Source organism: Perognathus longimembris, chromosome 14, assembly GCF_023159225.1.
Source record: "Perognathus longimembris pacificus isolate PPM17 chromosome 14, ASM2315922v1, whole genome shotgun sequence".
NCBI lineage: Eukaryota > Metazoa > Chordata > Mammalia > Rodentia > Heteromyidae > Perognathus > Perognathus longimembris.
Window position 1 is genome coordinate 22,538,496 of NC_063174.1, and position 19,349 is coordinate 22,557,844.

General features: G+C 40.9%; 1 protein-coding gene across 2 annotated transcripts in view; it reads left to right on the plus strand.

The window, feature by feature from the left end:
• The window catches only part of Gng2 (G protein subunit gamma 2), a 107,862-nt gene extending 89,773 nt beyond the window's left edge, over positions 1 to 18,089 (plus strand). For both annotated transcript variants that reach the window (XM_048361968.1, XM_048361969.1), the window contains 2 exons: positions 2,352 to 2,468; positions 14,744 to 18,089. In XM_048361968.1, the coding sequence (XP_048217925.1) occupies positions 2,382 to 2,468; positions 14,744 to 14,872 (216 nt within the window). In that variant the 5' untranslated portion in view covers positions 2,352 to 2,381 and the 3' untranslated portion in view covers positions 14,873 to 18,089. The remainder of the gene's footprint in view (positions 1 to 2,351; positions 2,469 to 14,743) is intronic.
• Positions 18,090 to 19,349: the final 1,260 nt, after the last annotated feature.

A 19,349-nucleotide genomic window follows, 5' to 3' on the forward strand; every position in this document is an offset into this window, starting at 1 on the left:
TATCTAGCTGCAAGAGAAGTGGCAACATTTGGTCCTTCCTTCCTTTCTTCCTTCCTTCCTTCCTTCGTTCCTTCCTTCCTTCCTTCCTTCCTTCGTTCCTTCCTTCGTTCCTTCCTTCCTTTGTTCCATCCTTCCTTCCTTCCTTCCTTCCTTCCTTTCTCTTTCTTTCTTTTTTAGCAGAGTTTATTGAGGTAAGGTATAGGGTGCTTGTTTGTGATCTCTGTCAGAAAGAAAAAATAATACCACTACTAATGAAAAAGGGCGAAAGGCTATTAGGAAGCAAACTATAATCTCTGCTGTAGGTTACTGTGTGATCTGAGTTCGAATCAAGAGCAGAAGAGTAGCTGGCCAGTCACCCATACCTCTCTTATCCCCTATGAAGTCTCTATAATTTTGTGATCCATATTTGTAGCATGCTTTGCCGAACAGTATTCAGGAGCTTACAGATCATGGATGCTTCCAACTAAGGAAGAATTAGGCTACCCTCACTGGATACATCCACACTCTGTCTTGGCCTTATGAGGTTTTGCTAAGCTGTTAGCTTTGTGGGTATATAATTTTCCTGGGGGAATAAGTGATTAGGTCCCTCACCATGCCAAAGAAGTCATGTTTTGTTTTTGTTGTTTTTACCTGTATTTTGTCCTCCTTTGATCTTCAAGTATTTGAAATTACAGTTTGAAGATCTTTCTAGCTTCAAAAATCCCTTTTTTCTTCCTTCTCATTCTGTTGTCTCCATACCCTTTGAAAAGAAGTTAAAAGAACAGCTAATTTTCTTCCAAGTTATGCTACAAATGCTTTGGGGTGGCTTATTTTGCAGTTTTCATTATAAAGTAACACCCTTTATGGATGGATTGTACAGAGAATTCTACATAATTTCTTCTTTTGTCTTGAAGAATTATATATCAAGAAATAAGCATGAAATGAGATGCCTTATAGACTTGCTCTTTGGTAATTAAAACGAAAAAATATTTCTTCATTTTAGTGGGTAGTTAAAACTATATATTTCTTTACTTTGGATTATTGTTTCTTCTCCAGATTTTCTTCTTCCTCCCCCACCCCCTTTTTTTTTCCTTTTAGATTCCTGCTCCCTAGATACAATGATTTCCCGAAGCCAGCTGAAGTCATTGCTTTGAATGTCTTTAGAATACAGTGTCACTAGTGTTGACCAAGGCAATATTTAATGCTTCTCATTTCTTGGTTCATGCACTCTAGTTAATTTGAAGCTCTCAGACATTGCCTCAGTGTGGGTGTCTGTGACCTACAGGGCCATAGTTACACAGATGAAATAATATATGACATCTCAACATAGAGCAAAACCCAAGCCAAATGGGGGAGAGGGGGGACATGTCACTGGAAATAAAATAGGATACTTTCAAGTGAATATGAAGAACAAAATAAGACAATGGGTCAAAAAAAAGGGTTAGAAGAGAAATAAAGTTGAGATAGTACTGAAATGGGTGGGGCACAGAAAGGGAAGAAGTCTGGCAAATTAGAACAAAGAAACATCGAGATCGACTTAGATTCCATTTTCAAATGTGTATGCTGTATTTCCTTGTTGAGGAAAAAAAGTCTTTTATACTTGATTATGAAAAATACTAGTAAACAATGTATTAATCAATTTAGACATAGCAGTCCCTCCACCTGACATGACAGATGGGTTCCTAAAGCAAAGTAAATGAAGAGTTGTGAACTGAATCATATTTCAAATAAAATGAAGAGAAATTAGTCCTTACAATAATCCTGGGTTACAATAATCTTGGTAATACTGAAAACCCAGCCCTCTTGTCCAATGCCTCTGCGATATAACAGCCATAGGTAGCCACAGTTATCTAGCAAGATAGGGCCTGAGCCCATCAGAAGAAAACAGTTGAAACTTTAAAGTATAATTTTAGTACTGATCCCTTTGTTTATCTTTCCCTTCCCATCCTGTGAGGACCCTTAACACAGTATCTGACAAAAATAGTACTCAATAAACTACAGCAAATACATCTGTGATAATGCACACTATCATTTTAAACTTATAAATTAAGATAATTTGATGTCTTGTTTCTTTAATGTAGCAGTATGTCTTATTCTACCTAATTTGAGAAGCATTTGTGCACAGTCTATCTTTCCTCTATTCATTTCTACCTTCCTTCCTCCCCCACCCCCGGCACCTTACAAAGGAGATGGTGAGAAAAAGAATTGGAAAAGCAAATGTAATCTTCTAGTCTATCTGCCAATCAGATATAGTATTGACTGAGATGTAGGGGTCTATAAAAAACTGTTTTAACATCCTCTAGTCACAAAGAACTTGTACACTTGGCAGCTCACGAATTCCCTGACAGTCTTCTATTTGTTTTTTTTTCTAGAGTATCTGATAAACCCCATCCAGCACTCCAATGGCCAGCAACAACACCGCCAGCATAGCGCAAGCCAGGAAGCTGGTAGAACAGCTTAAGATGGAAGCCAACATTGATAGGATAAAGGTGAGAACCTACTACAGCTCATCTGATTGCATTGTAAGGAGCATGGTCTGTGGTCATTTGTCACCTGATTATTCTTCCACAGAGATGAACAAGAAGCTTCATGGTTAGGCAAATGTGCAATTTTCTAATGTCTCCAGCATAAAATGATAGCATGAATTAAAGCTGGGTCACCATGTTGAATTTAAAAAAAAAAAACATTTTAAAAACCAAAACACAGGTGCTGGGGGTGTGGCTTAGTCATAGAGTGCTTGCCTACTGTGCATAAAACCCCAGATTCAAGTCCTCAGTACCACATCAACAGAAAAAGCTGAAAGTGGTGCAATGGTTCAAGTGGTAGAGCACTGACCTTGAGCAAAAGGAACTCAGGGACAGTGCCCAGGCCCTGAGTTCAAGGCCAGGACTGGCAAAAAAAAATATATATATATGTATATGTATATATATGTACATATACATGTATGCATATATATATACATATATACATATGTGTGTGTATATATATATATATATATATATATGATAGTGTGGCTGAATTCTAGTCAAGGACATAGCAAAACACATTTGACACATCCATCTTCCACTTCACCTCCCTGACATCACCATGACTCTATGCCCATTTGGATGCTTTTCCTGTCCTCATTTGAGTTCTACATTTAAGTGCCTGCTTTTCATATTTGGTCACTACTGCAAGTTAGTGACTTTTTATTCGTTATACCTTATTAGGTTTTTTCTTCAAGTCATACTAGGTCTCCCTAAGATGTCAAACTAAATAGTTTCACCCAAATTAACAGTCACTTTCCAGACCTAACCTATCAGCTTTGCCATAAATTGGGGTTAATTTTTTCGATCATGGGGCGTGAACTCTGGTCCAGGGCTCTGTCCCTGAGCTCTTCAGCTCAAGGCTAACTCTCTATCACTTGAGCCACATTGCTACTTCCAGTTTTCGATAAGAATGTCACAGACTTTCCTGCCCTGGCTGGCTTTGAACCATGATCCTCAGATCTCAGCCTCCTGAGTAGCTAGGATTATAGGTGTGAGCCACTGGCACCCAGTATGGGCTAATTTATCTTTTTTTTTTCCTTTTTTTAAAATTTTTATTATCAAACTGATGTACAGAGAGGTTACAGTTTCATACGTTAGGCATTGGATACATTTCTTCTTCTGTTTGTTACCTCGTCCCTCATTCTCCCCTCCCCCCTCCCGGGCTAATTTATCTTGAAGAATGGTTTTAAGTCCCAACCTTTGTTGGCAGATTTTGAGTGTGAAATTGGCCCTACAATGTCACTTATGAAAGGATGGCTATCATAGGGCAGTAAGATGAATTTTCATCCATCTTCACAAATTTAGCCCACCAGAAGCCTTCTATGAACTCAGAAACATATTTCACTGTACTTCAGAGCATTTTCTGCCTAATACCGTCTTTATACTGGAGTATTTTTCCTACTTTCTCAAGACTTTGTTCAGCACCCTAGTCAATCCAGTCAGGAGACAATAAGCTATGGCTCATGAGCCAAATTCAACCACTGCCTACTTTTATAAAGTATATTTTGGACATAGTTACCCTCACTGACCCATTTACATCTTGTCTATAGCTACATTCACAAAGTAAACTGTTGTAATGGAGATTGCACAGCCAACAAAAACCGAAAAATATTTACTTGCCTGGCCCTTACAGAAAAAATTGGCGAATCCTGGGTGTATGGCAATAATCCTTAGACCATCTGTGTGGTCACACACCCAGAGGGATCTAGAAAAAGACCAGTTCCCAAACCATAACCAAACCAATCAAGTCAAAATGTCTTGGGCTATGATCTAGGCAATGGTATCTTCTTAATCTTCAGTGAGTTTCTATGTATAGACTAGGTTGAAAACTGGTGTCCCAAGCCAAGAGGGTTCGTCCTCCTAGCTGTCATCAGGTGTGTCCTAGAGAATGAAGGGAGAGCTCGTCTTCCTCTATAAGTAACTCAAGCAGATGTACAGATTCATTTTTCTATCTTTTGTGTAAATTTGGGGCAGGGGTGCTTGAACTCAAGGCCTAGGCATTGTCCCTGAGCTTTTATGCTCAAGGCTAGTGCTCTACCACAGTTCTACTTTCAGCTTCTGGTTGGCTCATAGGACAAGACAGCCTGAGCTGGCTTCAAACCACAATCCTCGGATCTCAGCGTGCTGAGGAACTAATTCTAGTCATGATCACTGGCACCCAGCTTCTTTTTTTAAATATGACTGCTGGTAATAGACCATAATTCACTCTTGCTCCTCTTTGAGCGGCTTTCATTCTTTATTATTTGTGAATGAGATAAAGAAAGGGCCCTTACCATGTGCCTTGCACCTTTGTCAGCTTTTGTTTCTCCTCTTCTCTTGTCTCTTCCTTTTGCTTTCTTGTTGAAAAAATACAAGGTGACAGGTAGACCAAGGAACGGCTGAGGGAATGGAGGCTGTCCAAGGATCAGAAAAAGACATTCAGTTCATTTGTGGGCAAAGAAGCGTTCTATCTATGGACCTTCTGGAAAATACCACTCCGCCTCTCAGAGTGACCCTACTGAGATAAATGTGCAGAAAGCTCATATTTGGCATTTTTCTCTGACGTAGCATCCCCAGGCACTGTTCCTGAAGGAAGATGCGATGTGTGGTTGAGCGATGAACACTGACAGCAGGTGGAGGGCCGCTGACATAGACCTTTCAAAAATAGCTCCGGCCTTCAGTATCCCTCACTCACATTACTAACTGTAAGGCCTTCCTAACTGGTAGTCCCTTCTCAAGCCACTCCATCCCTGCTTTCAATCACATTGCCACCAAAGAAAACTTTCCAAAGAAAATCCGCTCTCTAGGTTCCGCTGGCTCTCACCATCTCTCCAGCTTCATTCCCTTTCTCTTGCTCACATTTCACATTTAATTGTTTTTATTTCCCTTGATGGAAATGTCAAATGCCTAGAACATTCCATTTTTTTTTGATCCTCTATCTTTCTACTTTACCAACTCTAAACTCCTTTGACTTCTTCAAGGTTTAGATCGAGCATTAGGTCTTTTACAAAATTGCCCTGTTAGGTTCACTGTGTCTTCTTTGCTCATTGATTCACTTATCTAATAAGTATTTTATTAGGATTTTTCTATGTTACTGGACTTGTTAGATTCTAGAGATGTAGACTGGTAATCTAGGCCATGCACTAATGACTATAATCCTGGCTACTCAGGAGGCTTAAAATCTGAGGATCAAGGTTCAAGGACAGCCTAGACAGGAATATCTATGAGACTCTTATTTCCAACTAGCCATCAAAAAGCAAAAGTGGCTCGCGTGATAGAGTGCTTGAGCAGAAAAGCTAAGGGACAGCAACCAGGCACCGAGTTCAAGCCCCAGGACCAGCATACACACATACAAAAGTTGGTAGTCTAGTAAAGGGTTACAAAAAGATGAACAAGGTTTATTGCAGCACAAATAACATATCCAGGAAGCATAATTACCAAATGGCACCAGGAAGAAGCCACACCTCATCCTAATTGCCCTTCAAAGACACAAATAAATCATTATTGAACGACAGACTAAGCATTAGTCTAATAACCTGAGCGCGTGCGGTTGCCTTCTTGAGCACTCTTTGAGTTCCCATCTCCGCATCCTACTTGACGTCATTAGACCTCTCACCACAGCAGCAGCCTTCACTTCAGTTATTTGTCCTGCACCTCAGTGTGTCTGTGAGCACCTCGAGCATGCAGTGGTGAAGTGACAGATTCTTTTTAGTCTTGCTGTTAGGTAAAACTGGGATGGTCACACCAGCTAGCTGGTAGATGGCTTGGTTATCTTTCTTTAGGAGTCCCTGCAAGGCCTCTGAGCAGTCCAGCTTCTTCAACACTTCCTAGACATGACCCTGTCAGCAAGGGGGGAGGGGGCGCGTGTCTCTCTGGAGGTGTGATTTCCCAGTTAGAGTGGAGACCGCAACAGAGTAAGCTGTCTAACAAGAAGAGCTTGGGTATTGCTGGCATTGGAAATTGCTGAGGGTCTCTGAGGGAGGGGGCTGTCTTTTTTCTCAGGTGGCCTCCAGAATCAAGCAGGCTGCTATGCTAGATCTGAAGAGCATTTTTGTTTTGAAACTTCTTTGTTTTATATCTCTTTGCATCACAGATCCTGAGCAATTGGGGCTAATGAAATCATTATCTGCTCATAAGCCTCAGGCATATCTAAATGATACGCCAAGACTTTTTAGATTTGAAAATGCAGTAAAGAGAAGGGAAAATGGAAGCGTGAATGGGGGCAAAGAGAATGGCAGGGAGATATCGTGAGCTGTGACACTCAGATTTATGAAACAGCAAACAACAAAGCACACAACCACTGGTGGTGCTGTGAGATAAATGATAGCTGGTACTAGGATACCAGAGGAGTGGATTGATCAAAAGTAAGACTTGAGTGTGTGTGTGTGTGTGTGTGTGTGTGTGTGTGTGAACACTTGAAGTATCTAACAACAGAAACTGAAAGTAAGCTAGCTTAAGCAGAAAGAACACATTGATTATAAAATTAAAAAAGATACAGGATCCAATAGAATAGGAAAAATGGAAAGATAGAATCGAATTCTCAGACAAGAATTCAGGAGCCAAAATTTGAGCCATGGAAGGAGGATTAGAAGCCCACTGGGAGCCAGGGGTGAAGGGGTTCTGTCACATGTCTCTAGGTCCCTGTATGTCTGCTACTGACTTTTCCTGAGAAGAATAGAATTTGGAGGGTCCATATGGCAGACACAAGACAATCCCCAGAGCACCATTCACAGCCTATGATGATTCCAGCCCTATGAAAATTCAGTCCATTCCTTTCTGTCTCAATTCTGTGGTTGTAGAATGGCACCCCTGTCCAACAAGAGAGAGACATCTCCAGCTTCACTCGCCTTACCTCAGAATTGAGCCACATTAGCCAAGAGCTGGTGGCTCATACCTGTACCCCTTGCTATGCAGGAGGCTGAAATCTGAGGATCATCATTCAAAGCCAGCTGGGCAGGAAAGTCCCAAGACTCATATCTGCAATTATCCACCAAGAAAGCCAGAAGTAGAGCCTCAAGTGGTAGAGCACAAGCCTTGTGCTCTATGTGACAGCTTGTAGGCCCCAGGACTAGCACAAAAGAAAGAAAAAAAGAAAATAATGCAGCTGTAAGAGCAAAAGATAGTCAGGGCCAAGAGCCTCAGTGAAGTGATTGCTTCTTAACAATGGAGGGTTTGTTTTTCTGGAGCACTGGTGCCTCATGCTTGTAATTCCAGCTACTCAGGAAGTTGAGATCTAAAGAAAGCAACTCAAAGCCAGCCCAGGTAGACAATTCCAAGAGACTTATCTCTAATTGACAAGCAAAAAGCAGAAGGAGAGGTATAGCTTAAGTTGAAAACATCAATTTTAAGCAAAAAATCCAAGAGAGATTGATCAGAAGGCCCTGAGTCCCGAATTCAAGCCCTAGTGCGCGCGCGCACACACACACATACACACACACACACACACACAGAGTAAAAATTAAGGAAAAAACAGTGTTTTATATATTAACCCTATAAAATATTTTCAAATTTCTTTTTTACTTCCAAGAGATCATTTAAATTGCTTCTTCTTATTGTTACAGTAATGTGTATGTAAATTTCCACCTCTGGCTATTCTGTGTCTGTTAATACATAGTCTTTCTTTTTTGCCTACCCACATCTTATTCTTTTATTAGAGGTCAGCTCAAATATCCTCTTGTTCATGAATCTCTTTTTGTATTCTGACCAAGTGTACTAATTAATGTCATCTTTATCAACAAAGTTTCAGCTGTCCATCTATACTGCATGATCTTTGCAAAACCCATGTAGTTGAACATATCCCGGGATAGTATATTCTGGGATGGCACGCCCTGACTTCATGAGGATGGAAGCCCTGCACTTGGGGTACTTTCTGCTTTCAACCTTACATCTCTTCACCTGTTCATTTATATTCTCTTAGAAGTTGGCAGTAGGAAGCCATCAGTCTTTGAGTTCTGTGAACCACTGAAGCAAATTTTCTAACCTAGCTGGGCACTGGAGGCTCATGCCTATAATTTTACTAAAGAGGCTGAGATCTAAGGATTATGGTTCAAAGCCAGCCGAGGCAGGAAAGGCTATGAGACTCTTATCTCCAATTAACAACTAGAAAACCAGAAGTGGAACTATGGCTCAAAGGGTGCAGTGCTAGCCTTGAAGGAAAAAGGTTAAGGAGAGTGCTTAGGCCCTGAGTTCAAGCCCTACAACCTACAAAAACAAAACAAAGCAAAAACTCATTATCAAATCTAAGGAGGGAGAACTGGGCATGTTAGATCTGTGGCTAAGTTGGATAGAACTTGTGTGTAACATGGGATCTACTACTGGCAACTGGTGTGGATAAAGGGAGACTCAGTTTTTTCATTTGTTTGTTTTGCCAGTCCTAGGGCTTGAACTCTAGGCCTGGATGCTGTTCTTGGGCTCCTTTTGCTCCAGGCTAGTGTGCTACCACTTGAGCCACAGTGCAACTTTCAGCTTTTCCTGTGATTAACTGGAGATAAAAGTCTCATGGACATTCTTTCCCCAGGCTGGCTTCAAACCTCCATCCTCAGATCTCAACCTCCTAAGTAGGTAGGATTACAGATGTGAGCCACCAGCACCCGGCAAGATTAAGCTTTTAACCTGTGGGATCTAATGTTATCTCCAGGTAGACAATGTGAGAATATATGATAGAGGGCCCAGGGAATGCCAGAGGATAAGCTGGCATTGGGAAACCCACAGATCTGACTGACATCAGAAGAGGTTCAATGAAAGCAGTTTGAGTACAGAGTAGTATATACTCCCCACTTCCATCACTATCCAGTGTAATCATAATCCTTTTAAGCAAGAAATTAAAATCATGTCAACCCTGGATGACTCTATTAATACAGACAGACCTACCAAAGGGCTGAGTTTATGATTGATACCCTTAATGTATAGGAGACTTCCCATGTGCAGAAACAACCTACCAGGTCTTATCTCTTTGCATTATGGCTTATTAACATTTTGTGGCATCAATTTTAGGATGTGCCTCCATTTCAGGAAGGGTAGTGAAGATGGAGCTCTGTGCTTACATTCCATGTAAGGTGAGAGAGGCCTGGTTTCCATCCTTTCTGACAACTGACTCTGCTAGCCTTTACTTAAGGATGCCAAAAACACTCTCCTTCCTCTGCTCTTAGTTGGATGAGACTGCTAGGCTTCAACTGTTTCCATCTGCAAAGACTAATCAATGTTGCTGTCAAAAGTGAATTCTTTAGCTAGCCACTGGTGACTTGCACCTGTAATCTTAGCTACTCGGGAGCCTGAGACTTGCAGGACCACAGTTCAAAGACAGCCCAGGCAGAAAAGTCTGTGAGACTCCATCTCCAATTATCCAGAAAATTGCCAGACTAGAGGCATAAATCAAGTGGTAGAACAAGCAAGAAAGCTGAGTGAGAGTTCAAGCCTAGATACAAACACACCCACATGCACACAAACACATGTACAAATGTACGCACATATACATACATACTCATGAATTCCTTCCTTTGTGCACCAAGTTCTATTGGCCTAACCAGCCAAAGAAACTGTTCAAGCAGTTTCTGCTCTCGTATACTCACTCCTGCCCATTCTGTTTCATTTAGTTTTTGCTTCTTTACATGGTCATTTCTGTCTGCGTACAACTTACTTTTCCATTTGACTAAAATCTACATTTTTCTTGACTATTACTTCCTCTTCTAGTAACTACCTCATTTATTTTTTCCCCTTTGCAGTATAACTTTGAAAATATTGTGTGCATTTACTGCATCTACTTTGTCTTTTCTCTTTCCTTTAAAAAGAGGGTTTTTTCAGTTTTGTTTTGCTGTTTTTTTTCCTGCCCTGGGGCTTGAACTCAGAGTCTGTGGTTCAAGGCCACAGCACTGCTTCCAGCTTTTTCTGAGTAGTTTATTGGGAATAAAAGCCTCACCGACTATTCTGCCTTAGATGTCTTTAAACCACAATCCTCAGATCTCAGCCTCCTGCCTGACTAACTAGGCTTACAGGTGTGAGCCACCAGTACCTGGCTTATAAAGAGATTTTTTACTCTGGAAATAACCTAAGTTACAGAAGAGTTGAAAGTACTGTGCAGAGAATTTTGTTATGACTTGTATGTGTGTGTTAGGACACACACACACACACACATACACTTAAGCTAAGGGCCTCCCACTCTCGCTTGACTTTTTCCACTCACTCCCCTCACATTTTCCTACTTGAGTCACAGCTCTACTTCTAGCTAGTTGAGAGTTAGAGATCAAGCTCATGGACTTTTCTATCCTGACTGGCGTTGAAATGTAATTCTCAGATTGCAGCCTCCAAAGTAGGTAAAATTGCAGGTATAAGCCAGCAGTGCCTACTAGCTTATTTTCTCTGAATTTTGAGATTAAGCTGTCAAAAATATTCTATTACTTCCAAATATTTTCATGTATATTTCCTACAACTAAGAATATTCTACATTATCATGATGTAATCATCAGTCAGGAAATTAAGATTAATACACTACTAACTTCAAATCCTAAGACCCTGTTTAGGTGCTGCAAATAATCCCATTAAGATCCTGCTTAGCCAAAAGACCCAGTTCATAACCACTGTGTTACACTTAGTTGCCCTGTGTGACAGTTCCCTCAGCATCCTTGATTTTCATGACCTTGACACTTTTGAAAATTATAGGCCATTTATTTTAAAATAGACTTCCATTCCATTTGCTTTTGTCTCATATGTCTCCTTGACTAAATTCAAGGAACCAAGCTTTGACATGTACTTTGAGAAGGTAACCATTTGTAATTGATTTTTCCAAATGTAAGGTATGAACAACTCTAAACAATCTTAGTATTTAAGTGTCATAAAAGGGGATTTAGAAAATCCATTCCACATGATTATATAAGATCACTGCAAATGACTAGGTATAGATGGTCTCTATCTCCTCTCAACCAGTGAGTTTTCCATATTACTGGGTTTTGTTTTGTTTTGTTTTATGGTACTGTCACTATTATTGTTTTATAGTCTCTGTAATAATGACTATTGTTCAAATAAGTAAAAGGCATGAGGGGAAAACTGGTTGCAATTCAGCCCAAAAAGTGCGACCTCTGCTTTCATTTGGGGAGCTAAGACAAGAACGGACTGTTTCCTTTCATTGGATCACAGTATTGTAAAGTAATGTAAAGATGTATGAAGAATTTCAGTTTCAACCCTTAGAACTCACCACAACACACACTAGAGTAGTTTGTATATGGATGACAGTGCCTTACCAGGGAAATATCAGGGTCCAAGTTCCATTTCTGCTTTACATTTTGCTGTTTGACATTGAACAACTCATGTAATTTGCTGAGCCTCAATTTTTTCATCTATAAAAGGTTGATAATAATTCTTACTCCAGGATTGTGGTGAAGATCAAGAGAGAAAATTTCAACTCAACTTCTGGGACAAAATAGGAGCATGTTATAAATATTTTATGAGCACTGCAATATCTATTAAAGAACAAGACCGATTTTTTTTGCATGAATATACTAAACTATGTGAAACAATATCCTATAAAATTCATGCCCACCTGGCTCTTATAATACAACCTTATTTGGAAGGAGGTTGTTTCTAGATGTGACCAAGTTAAGTGGAGGTTACACGGGATTAGGGTGGACCCTAGCACAATGATAGGTGAAATGGAAAAATTGGCCACAGAGAAAAGACCATGTGAAGACAGAGGTGAGACATCTATTAAGCCAAGAAACAGGAAGATTGCCAGCATCCACTAGGCCATAAGGGAGAAGTGTGGAACCATTCTTTCTCCAAGTCTCTGTGGGAACCAACCTTGATTTCCAACAACAAATGTCTTCCACTGTGCAAGAACAAAGTCCTGTTGTTTAAAGCCATCCAGTTTGTAGCAACCTTTCAGAGCAAATGAATAATCATACTAGCACTTATGCTTCTTCAAATCCTTCAAGGAAGACTAGTTTCTGTGTAAAGCCCTTCTCTGATTCTTTGGGGCTTACGATAACAAAAACATACTTTTCACTCCTGCCACATATCAAAAGAGAAAATTTAACTTAATGTCTGGAACAAAGTAGGTTTATGATTATAGGCCTATGATGAGATCTTACATAATGAGGTATAATGAGCTGCCACTGTCCCCATGTCATAGTCACCAGACCCATGACACATAGAACAGCTTCTATCAGCAGCATCTGTCCTGTGCCAAAGGAAACAGAGTTCAAGGATTTATGGGATAAGAAGATGAAACTGAGTTTCATGTCCAACCACTTACCAGTAAATTAAAGAGCCTTTTAAGTATCAGAATTATTGTCATCGCTAAGCCTTGGAATGAGGAGCAAACAAGATATTTGTGAAAGTCTCTGAGTCCATGGAGGGCATTCCTACTAGTTACTTCAGTTGGACCCCACAGCAGAGGGAAAAGTGAATGCACTGCCTCCTCTCTACTCGATTCTACTCATGTCTCATTGGCGAGAGCATGTCATGGATAGCATGGCTTTTGCTGATGACGTGGTGCGGGTATGTGTACCTCACAGGTAGGGAGGTAAAGAAAGTATTTGGAGGGATAGTATAAATCTACTCCACTCTTACAGAGGATGATGCTTGCAGCAGTGGCTCTGAGAACCTTCCATAGTAATACTGTGGTATTAACCACTCATGTGAAAAGTGTTGGAGTGATCTTCAGACCATATACTGTGCAAGAAACTGACTCTTGGGCTGGGGATATAGCCTAGTGGCAAGAGTGCCTGCCTCGGATACACGAGGCCCTAGGTTCGATTCCCCAGCACCACATATACAGAAAACGGCCAGAAGCGGCACTGTGGCTCAAGTGGCAGAGTGCTAGCCTTGAGCGGGAAGAAGCCAGGGACAGTGCTCAGGCCCTGAGTCCAAGGCCCACAATTGGCCAAAAAAAAAAAAGAAAAAAGAAATTGACTCTTGGCTTTATGTGTTTTGTTTCGTTTGTCAGTTGTGGGGCTTGACCTCTGAGCCTAGGTGCTGTCCCCAAGCTCTTCAGCTCAAGGCTAGTGCTCTACCACTTGAGCCACAGTGCCACTTCCGGTTTTCAGGTTGTTAATTGGAGATGAGTTTCACAGACTTTGCTTCCCCAGCTGGCTTTGAACCTCAATCCTCAGATCTCAGCTTCTTGAGTAGCTAGGATTCTAGGCATGAGCCATGGCACCCAGTAGCTTTTTTTCATCCCAAATGTCATCCTTCTGGTAGATCATCTATTGTACTCCAGATATTAGTTTATTTTCACAGTGAAATTAATCTTCTCAAGTAGTGAAAAGTTATCACTGATGAGTCAAACTGCTGGAAAGTCTTAACAAGGAGGGGCAGAAGTGTTCTGAGACGCTGTCAGCATTACCAAACTCAGTGCCAACCTCCTAGTAACACATCCCTGGAAAGAGCAATGTGTGGTTGGAATCATATAGACAATACATTTTTGGTACTACAGAAAGTTCTGTGTGTGTATGTGAGTGTACACATACACACACATTTGTACCTTCAGATCTGCTGTGATTAAAGAAGCAATCCAGCCTGACTTTGAACCTCCTGAACAGGAGTCCTGAAGCAGAGAAACAGATGGCTGAGTACATGATAACAATGGCTAGTCCATGTGGAAAGCTAGCTGGATGCCAAGCCTTAAATGATTTGCATGAATTATCTCATTTGATCCTTTCAACCCAGCTGTGGCTAGAGTGGCATAATTGAGGTACTAGGCACAGAACTAAAGGAGACCCATACAAGAGGAGGGTTGGGGCCAGGAATCAGTGGCTCATGCCTATAATCCCAACTACTCAGGAGGCTGAAATCTAAGGATCACTATTCAAAGCCAGTCCAGACAGGAAAGTCCATGAGATTCTTATTTCCAATAAACCACCAAAAAGCTGCAAGTAGAGCTATGACTCCTGTGGTACCATGTTAACCTTGAGCACAAAAGCTCAAGGACAGTGCCCAAGCCCTGAGTTCAAGCCCCAGGACCAGTACACACACACAAAAAAAGCAGGGTTGGCATTTGCACAACCTTGACCGTAAGTAGTTCCTTCAGTGTGGGCCCTCAGTGCCTCATGTACCTTCCTCTAGGCTGGGCTTGCTGGTCAGTTCAGTGTCACCAACGCCTTTGTGTGTGGATGAGGAACTAGTTACGTCCTAACGCAGTGTCTCACTTTGCTTTCATCCAAATAGTGGAACATAGTTGGGCCCAGGCTGGTGGCCCCCAAGAGTGAGCTTTGACTACCCATCCAGACTGCACCTACCATTTCCATTGTCTCTGTCTTCCTCTCCAGGTTTCCAAGGCAGCTGCAGACTTGATGGCCTATTGTGAGGCGCATGCCAAGGAAGACCCCCTGCTGACCCCGGTCCCGGCCTCAGAAAACCCATTTCGGGAGAAGAAGTTCTTCTGTGCCATCCTTTAAGTTTCCAAGAGGAGGCTGAAGAGCCTCGGGGTTCCTGGGACATTGGCGTAATGTTTCTATCAAAGTGGGCACCTTTCTCGTCCACGGCATTTAAACCGAGGGAGAAGATACATCCTGGAACCTCCAGGCTGTGCATGTTTAAGGAACTGGTCCCCTTTAGGCGAATGAAAGCCCATCCACTTCCTGACTTAAAAGATCTGATTCTGCAGACCTGCCTGGAGGAGGGGAATGTATAAAAAATAAATTGGTGTCACTTCTTTTCTGCTATCACCCTGCCCCAAGACCTTACTTTTCTGCTTCATATTTAAAAATAAAAATAAATATTGAAAAAGACAGCTGTACTGAGCTAAGATATGTATGACCTTCTTGAAATGAATCTTGTCTTTAGAATACCTTCTGATAAGCTGAATTGTCCAATGTAGCCACGGTTCAGTTTAATGACATCGATGTTCAGTCTTTGTGTGTTCCTTTGTCCTTTCCTCTACCCTTCTCCCTTCTATCCTTCCCATTAAAGTAATACAAAGAGAAGGCTAGACTAGTCTGTAAGATGGAACTCCAAGTTTAGATAAACACTCAAAATGTTTAGGAAGATGTTCCCTGTGGTGTATTATCTTGGTAAGGACAACAACAAAATGGCCGGTTGTCTGTGTTCTCTTATCACTATTCCTAATATTTGTACATGGTAGCTTTGATTCTGCAAGTAAAAGTAAATCATGTGTTGTGACTGGTGCTTTCCTATCTTTGTGACCGTTTTTTGAGTAATACTGCATGAAAATGTCCCTATGTTACATCCATTCAGAAGCTTTGTTGTTTTAACTAGAAAGCTACGATGAGAAAAAGAGAAGATACTGAGGAGGGGGAAAATCCTTCCATATTTTGAGAACTGAGATCACTTCAGAGCCTTAGCCATGCCTAAAATACCTCTCAGTTCCCAGTGGTGTAAGTACTGCTTTAGTAAATTTCCCAGAACCCAAGGAGGTTTGGTGTGTCCAACATCCAGGACAGCACAGGTCCCCCATGGAAAGGACAGATTCCTGGGCCCTGACTTGAGAAATGTTTCTGTCATGTAAAAGCATGTCTCTCTCTCCCTGAATCATGGATGTTCTTGATGGAAAGAAGGCTTTCCTGTCTTTTGGCTAGAAATCTATGATCCTCCTTTTTCAAGCATGACCAGAAATAGACCCATAGACCACCCCTCTCTAGGCTCCACCCATCCTTTGAGTGACAGCTACACTCCCCTGCCCTCCCCCCACAAGCTGGCTCCACCAAAAACAAGTCTGTTTCTCCCTTGGAATGTTTTTCAAAACCTTTGTTTTTTGTTCTCTACCTTATCAGAGTCTCTCCTTCATGATTTACAACTTTCTTGTAGCTAGTGCTCTCTCAAGATAAGACATGAGAGCCATTCTTCCCTACAGGAGGCTTCACCAGTAATGGCTGGCTCTAAAGCCTTTTTCACTCCATTTTTCTGTCATTTCCAGACAAAGAGAAACTCTCAAATAGCTTGTTTGCTTTCAGATCCCCAAAGACCATTAATTCCACATTATTTTTCCTCTTCCCCTCACCATTACTCTTCTTCCTGTTTTGTTTTTCTATTTAATGTACTAAAAGGAAAGAGAAGGTTAAAAAAGAAGAAAATTATCAAGAATTGATTTTGAAACAGACTTGGTAAATATTTTCCTTAGCTCCTCTGTGGGCATGCTGGTGAAGGAATAAATATGTCTGATTCAAGCTCATATCTAGGGTAAGAAAAGGGACGATCCGGAAACATTTGTGAGATGTATGAGTGTGCTTTTGTAACCAGAAACTTCTATTCTGGTCAAACAAAGCTTGGGATTTTGTTACAGTCCTGGGAGTGCTAGAGAAGTTTTTTATTTTGACGGAGATACAATATTGTACCATTGGATTAGGAGCACTGTTCATGTGCTGAAAATGAGCTGAAACATGACTATATGCTCCCAGAAAAACAACAGACAGGTTACCCCTGGCTGGTGATGACAAGGTTAGAAGGCCCACATAGTTTCCATAGTCTGCCTCATTTCTTTCTTTCAGACAGACTCTGTATTTCTGTGTAAATTTAGATCTTTGGAGTAATAAATATGGAATGAAACTTTTAGGAAGAAGCTGGGTGCCAGTAGCTCATACCTGTAACCCTAGCTATGCAGGATGCTGAGATCTGAGGAGCCATGCTCAAAGCCAGCCCAAACAGGGAAGTTTGGGAGATTCTTACCTCCTTAACCACAAATAAGCTGGAAGTGGACCTGTGGCTCAAGTGATAGTGTGCCAGCCTTGAGCAAAAAAGCTGAGAAACGGTGCCCAGGCTCTGAGTTTAAGACTCAGTACTGGCACACATACACACATACACAAATTTTTTTTTTAGGAATCACCTTAACACAGGTCTAGCAACTGAAACTTAAGTTCCAAATTGCATATGATCATGCTTATAAAAGTGGATAGAAGGCAGAAAACACATAACCCATCTGAAATTAAGAAAAATGGTTTGGCTTTTGCATAATTTCATGTCTTAGAGTATGGAGTTATAATACCAGAATCTTTATATGAGTTTTGGCTTATTGATATTTGTGTTTATTAAAGGGGAAAGGGGGTCTTTTGGTTACTTTAGACCTCTCCTTTAGAAATTCAACAGTCATTTTCACCAGCATAATTTTATCTTAAGAGTAACTAGTTGGAGAATTCAGCTTAATTATTGAAGGCCCTAATTTCTATATTCTTGTATAATATATTGGATAATAATGAAAATCTGCTATGAAATTAGGAAATAAAAATACATTTCATATTTAGAACTGGAACTCCAAAAGAAAAAAATCATCAGTATTCAGTTCAAAATTTGTTATTATTTTTATTTGAAGGCTAGTGTTATTTTTTATCAGAGGATTTAAAGGAAAAGTCAAATGAAAACCATTTCTCTATATACTCATATTCATGTAAGAAATTTTGTCTGAGCGTTTGTTTTTTTTAAATACTTTTCTTCCTTAATATTTGTTTCTAGCTGCTCCTGGAAATGACAACTTATTACATGTATATCACTATTGTGCAGCCCAAGGATTGTTCACATTTTCCTTCATAAGATCTATGAAATGTGTCCTTTAAATAGAAGAAAATATAGAAATGTTAAAGCAGGAAAATCTGAATGTGATGTGCACACTTTCATCCCACATGAATAATGTATTTGTTTGAATAAATGGAATTTTCAGATTCATTTCATATGGAGTCGAGTTCATTGTGAAGGCCGGCGGACCTACTCATTCCATGGTGGCTCATTTGCCTTGTGCCGGCACAGGTGCATGAGGAAATAGGAGCACACTGACTGTCTTTAGGACGTTGATGCCAGAAGTCCTAAGGAAAGGGATAACTCATCTCCGATTATAAGCCTTTCTCCCTTGGTCTCTGCATCTCAAGAATAGCATGTGGGAAGGAAGAAATACGGCAGCTGGACCATACAGATAAATAAGCTCTATAGATATTTCAAGTGGCTGTGAATATGCCACTAGATTTATTTCTTTTACTAAAAATTTTTTTCTTTGAATACAGAAAGAACTATCTTCCATAAACTGCCTGTGATTTAAAAGGACTACTGAAGAAGGCAGATCCTTAGAATTGGAGACTCGGCAGCTCCTTGAAGACCTTCCTAGTCAAGAATGCTTTCTAAATGTCTCTCAAATTAGGACAATATAGAGTAGATCTTGCTAGTAAAGAAAGAAATTGGCTCTTTTCCAGGATTTGTGCCAGGAAAAACAGCATCCCTAAACCAGGGATGAAGGAGCCACTTGGTGAAGTGTATGAACATCACTGTTTCTAGTGATTCTGCTTGAGAATCACTGGGAATGTCTCTTGAAAAAGCAATATCCTGGCCCCTATGGGCTCAGATTCCCTGGCAGTGACTTAGGACCATACCTTCTTACACATGCTATAGGCTGAGGACCACTCGTTAACGTGGAATGCGTAAGAAAAGGTACAAAATGCATAGTCACAGGAAGTGGCTTAGCTGCCTGAGAGCAAACATATAAGCAGTGGGTGACAATCCAGCCCATCCGGGCCTGAGACCTTCTGAGGAGGATGAGGATGGGCTTTAGCACTGTTCCTGTTTCCTTGTGATCCTATGGGAGGACTCTCTCCAGCTCCTGTTCTTTAATAAGCCGGTCACATTTTAGACAGCTTTCACAATGACAGAGGGAATTGGAGCTGGGTCAGCTCCAATCCACAAATTGCAAATAATTTGCCAAGGGAAATCCCTTTCCCTTCGGTTCTGCCCCAAATCTACATTTTCGTCTATTTAGGAGCAAAGACACAGACAGTGTATTTTAATGAAGGGGGCTGTGGGCTCTCAAGTCTTTCCTCTGCAAGAACTCCTACTATTTCTTCAGGTTAGTAAGAGGAGCTGGAGGTGGAAAGTGCATCTGTGCCCTAAGAGGCAGAAAGATGGCGCCCTGTGACCTCATGCATACAATATGCAAGTGAA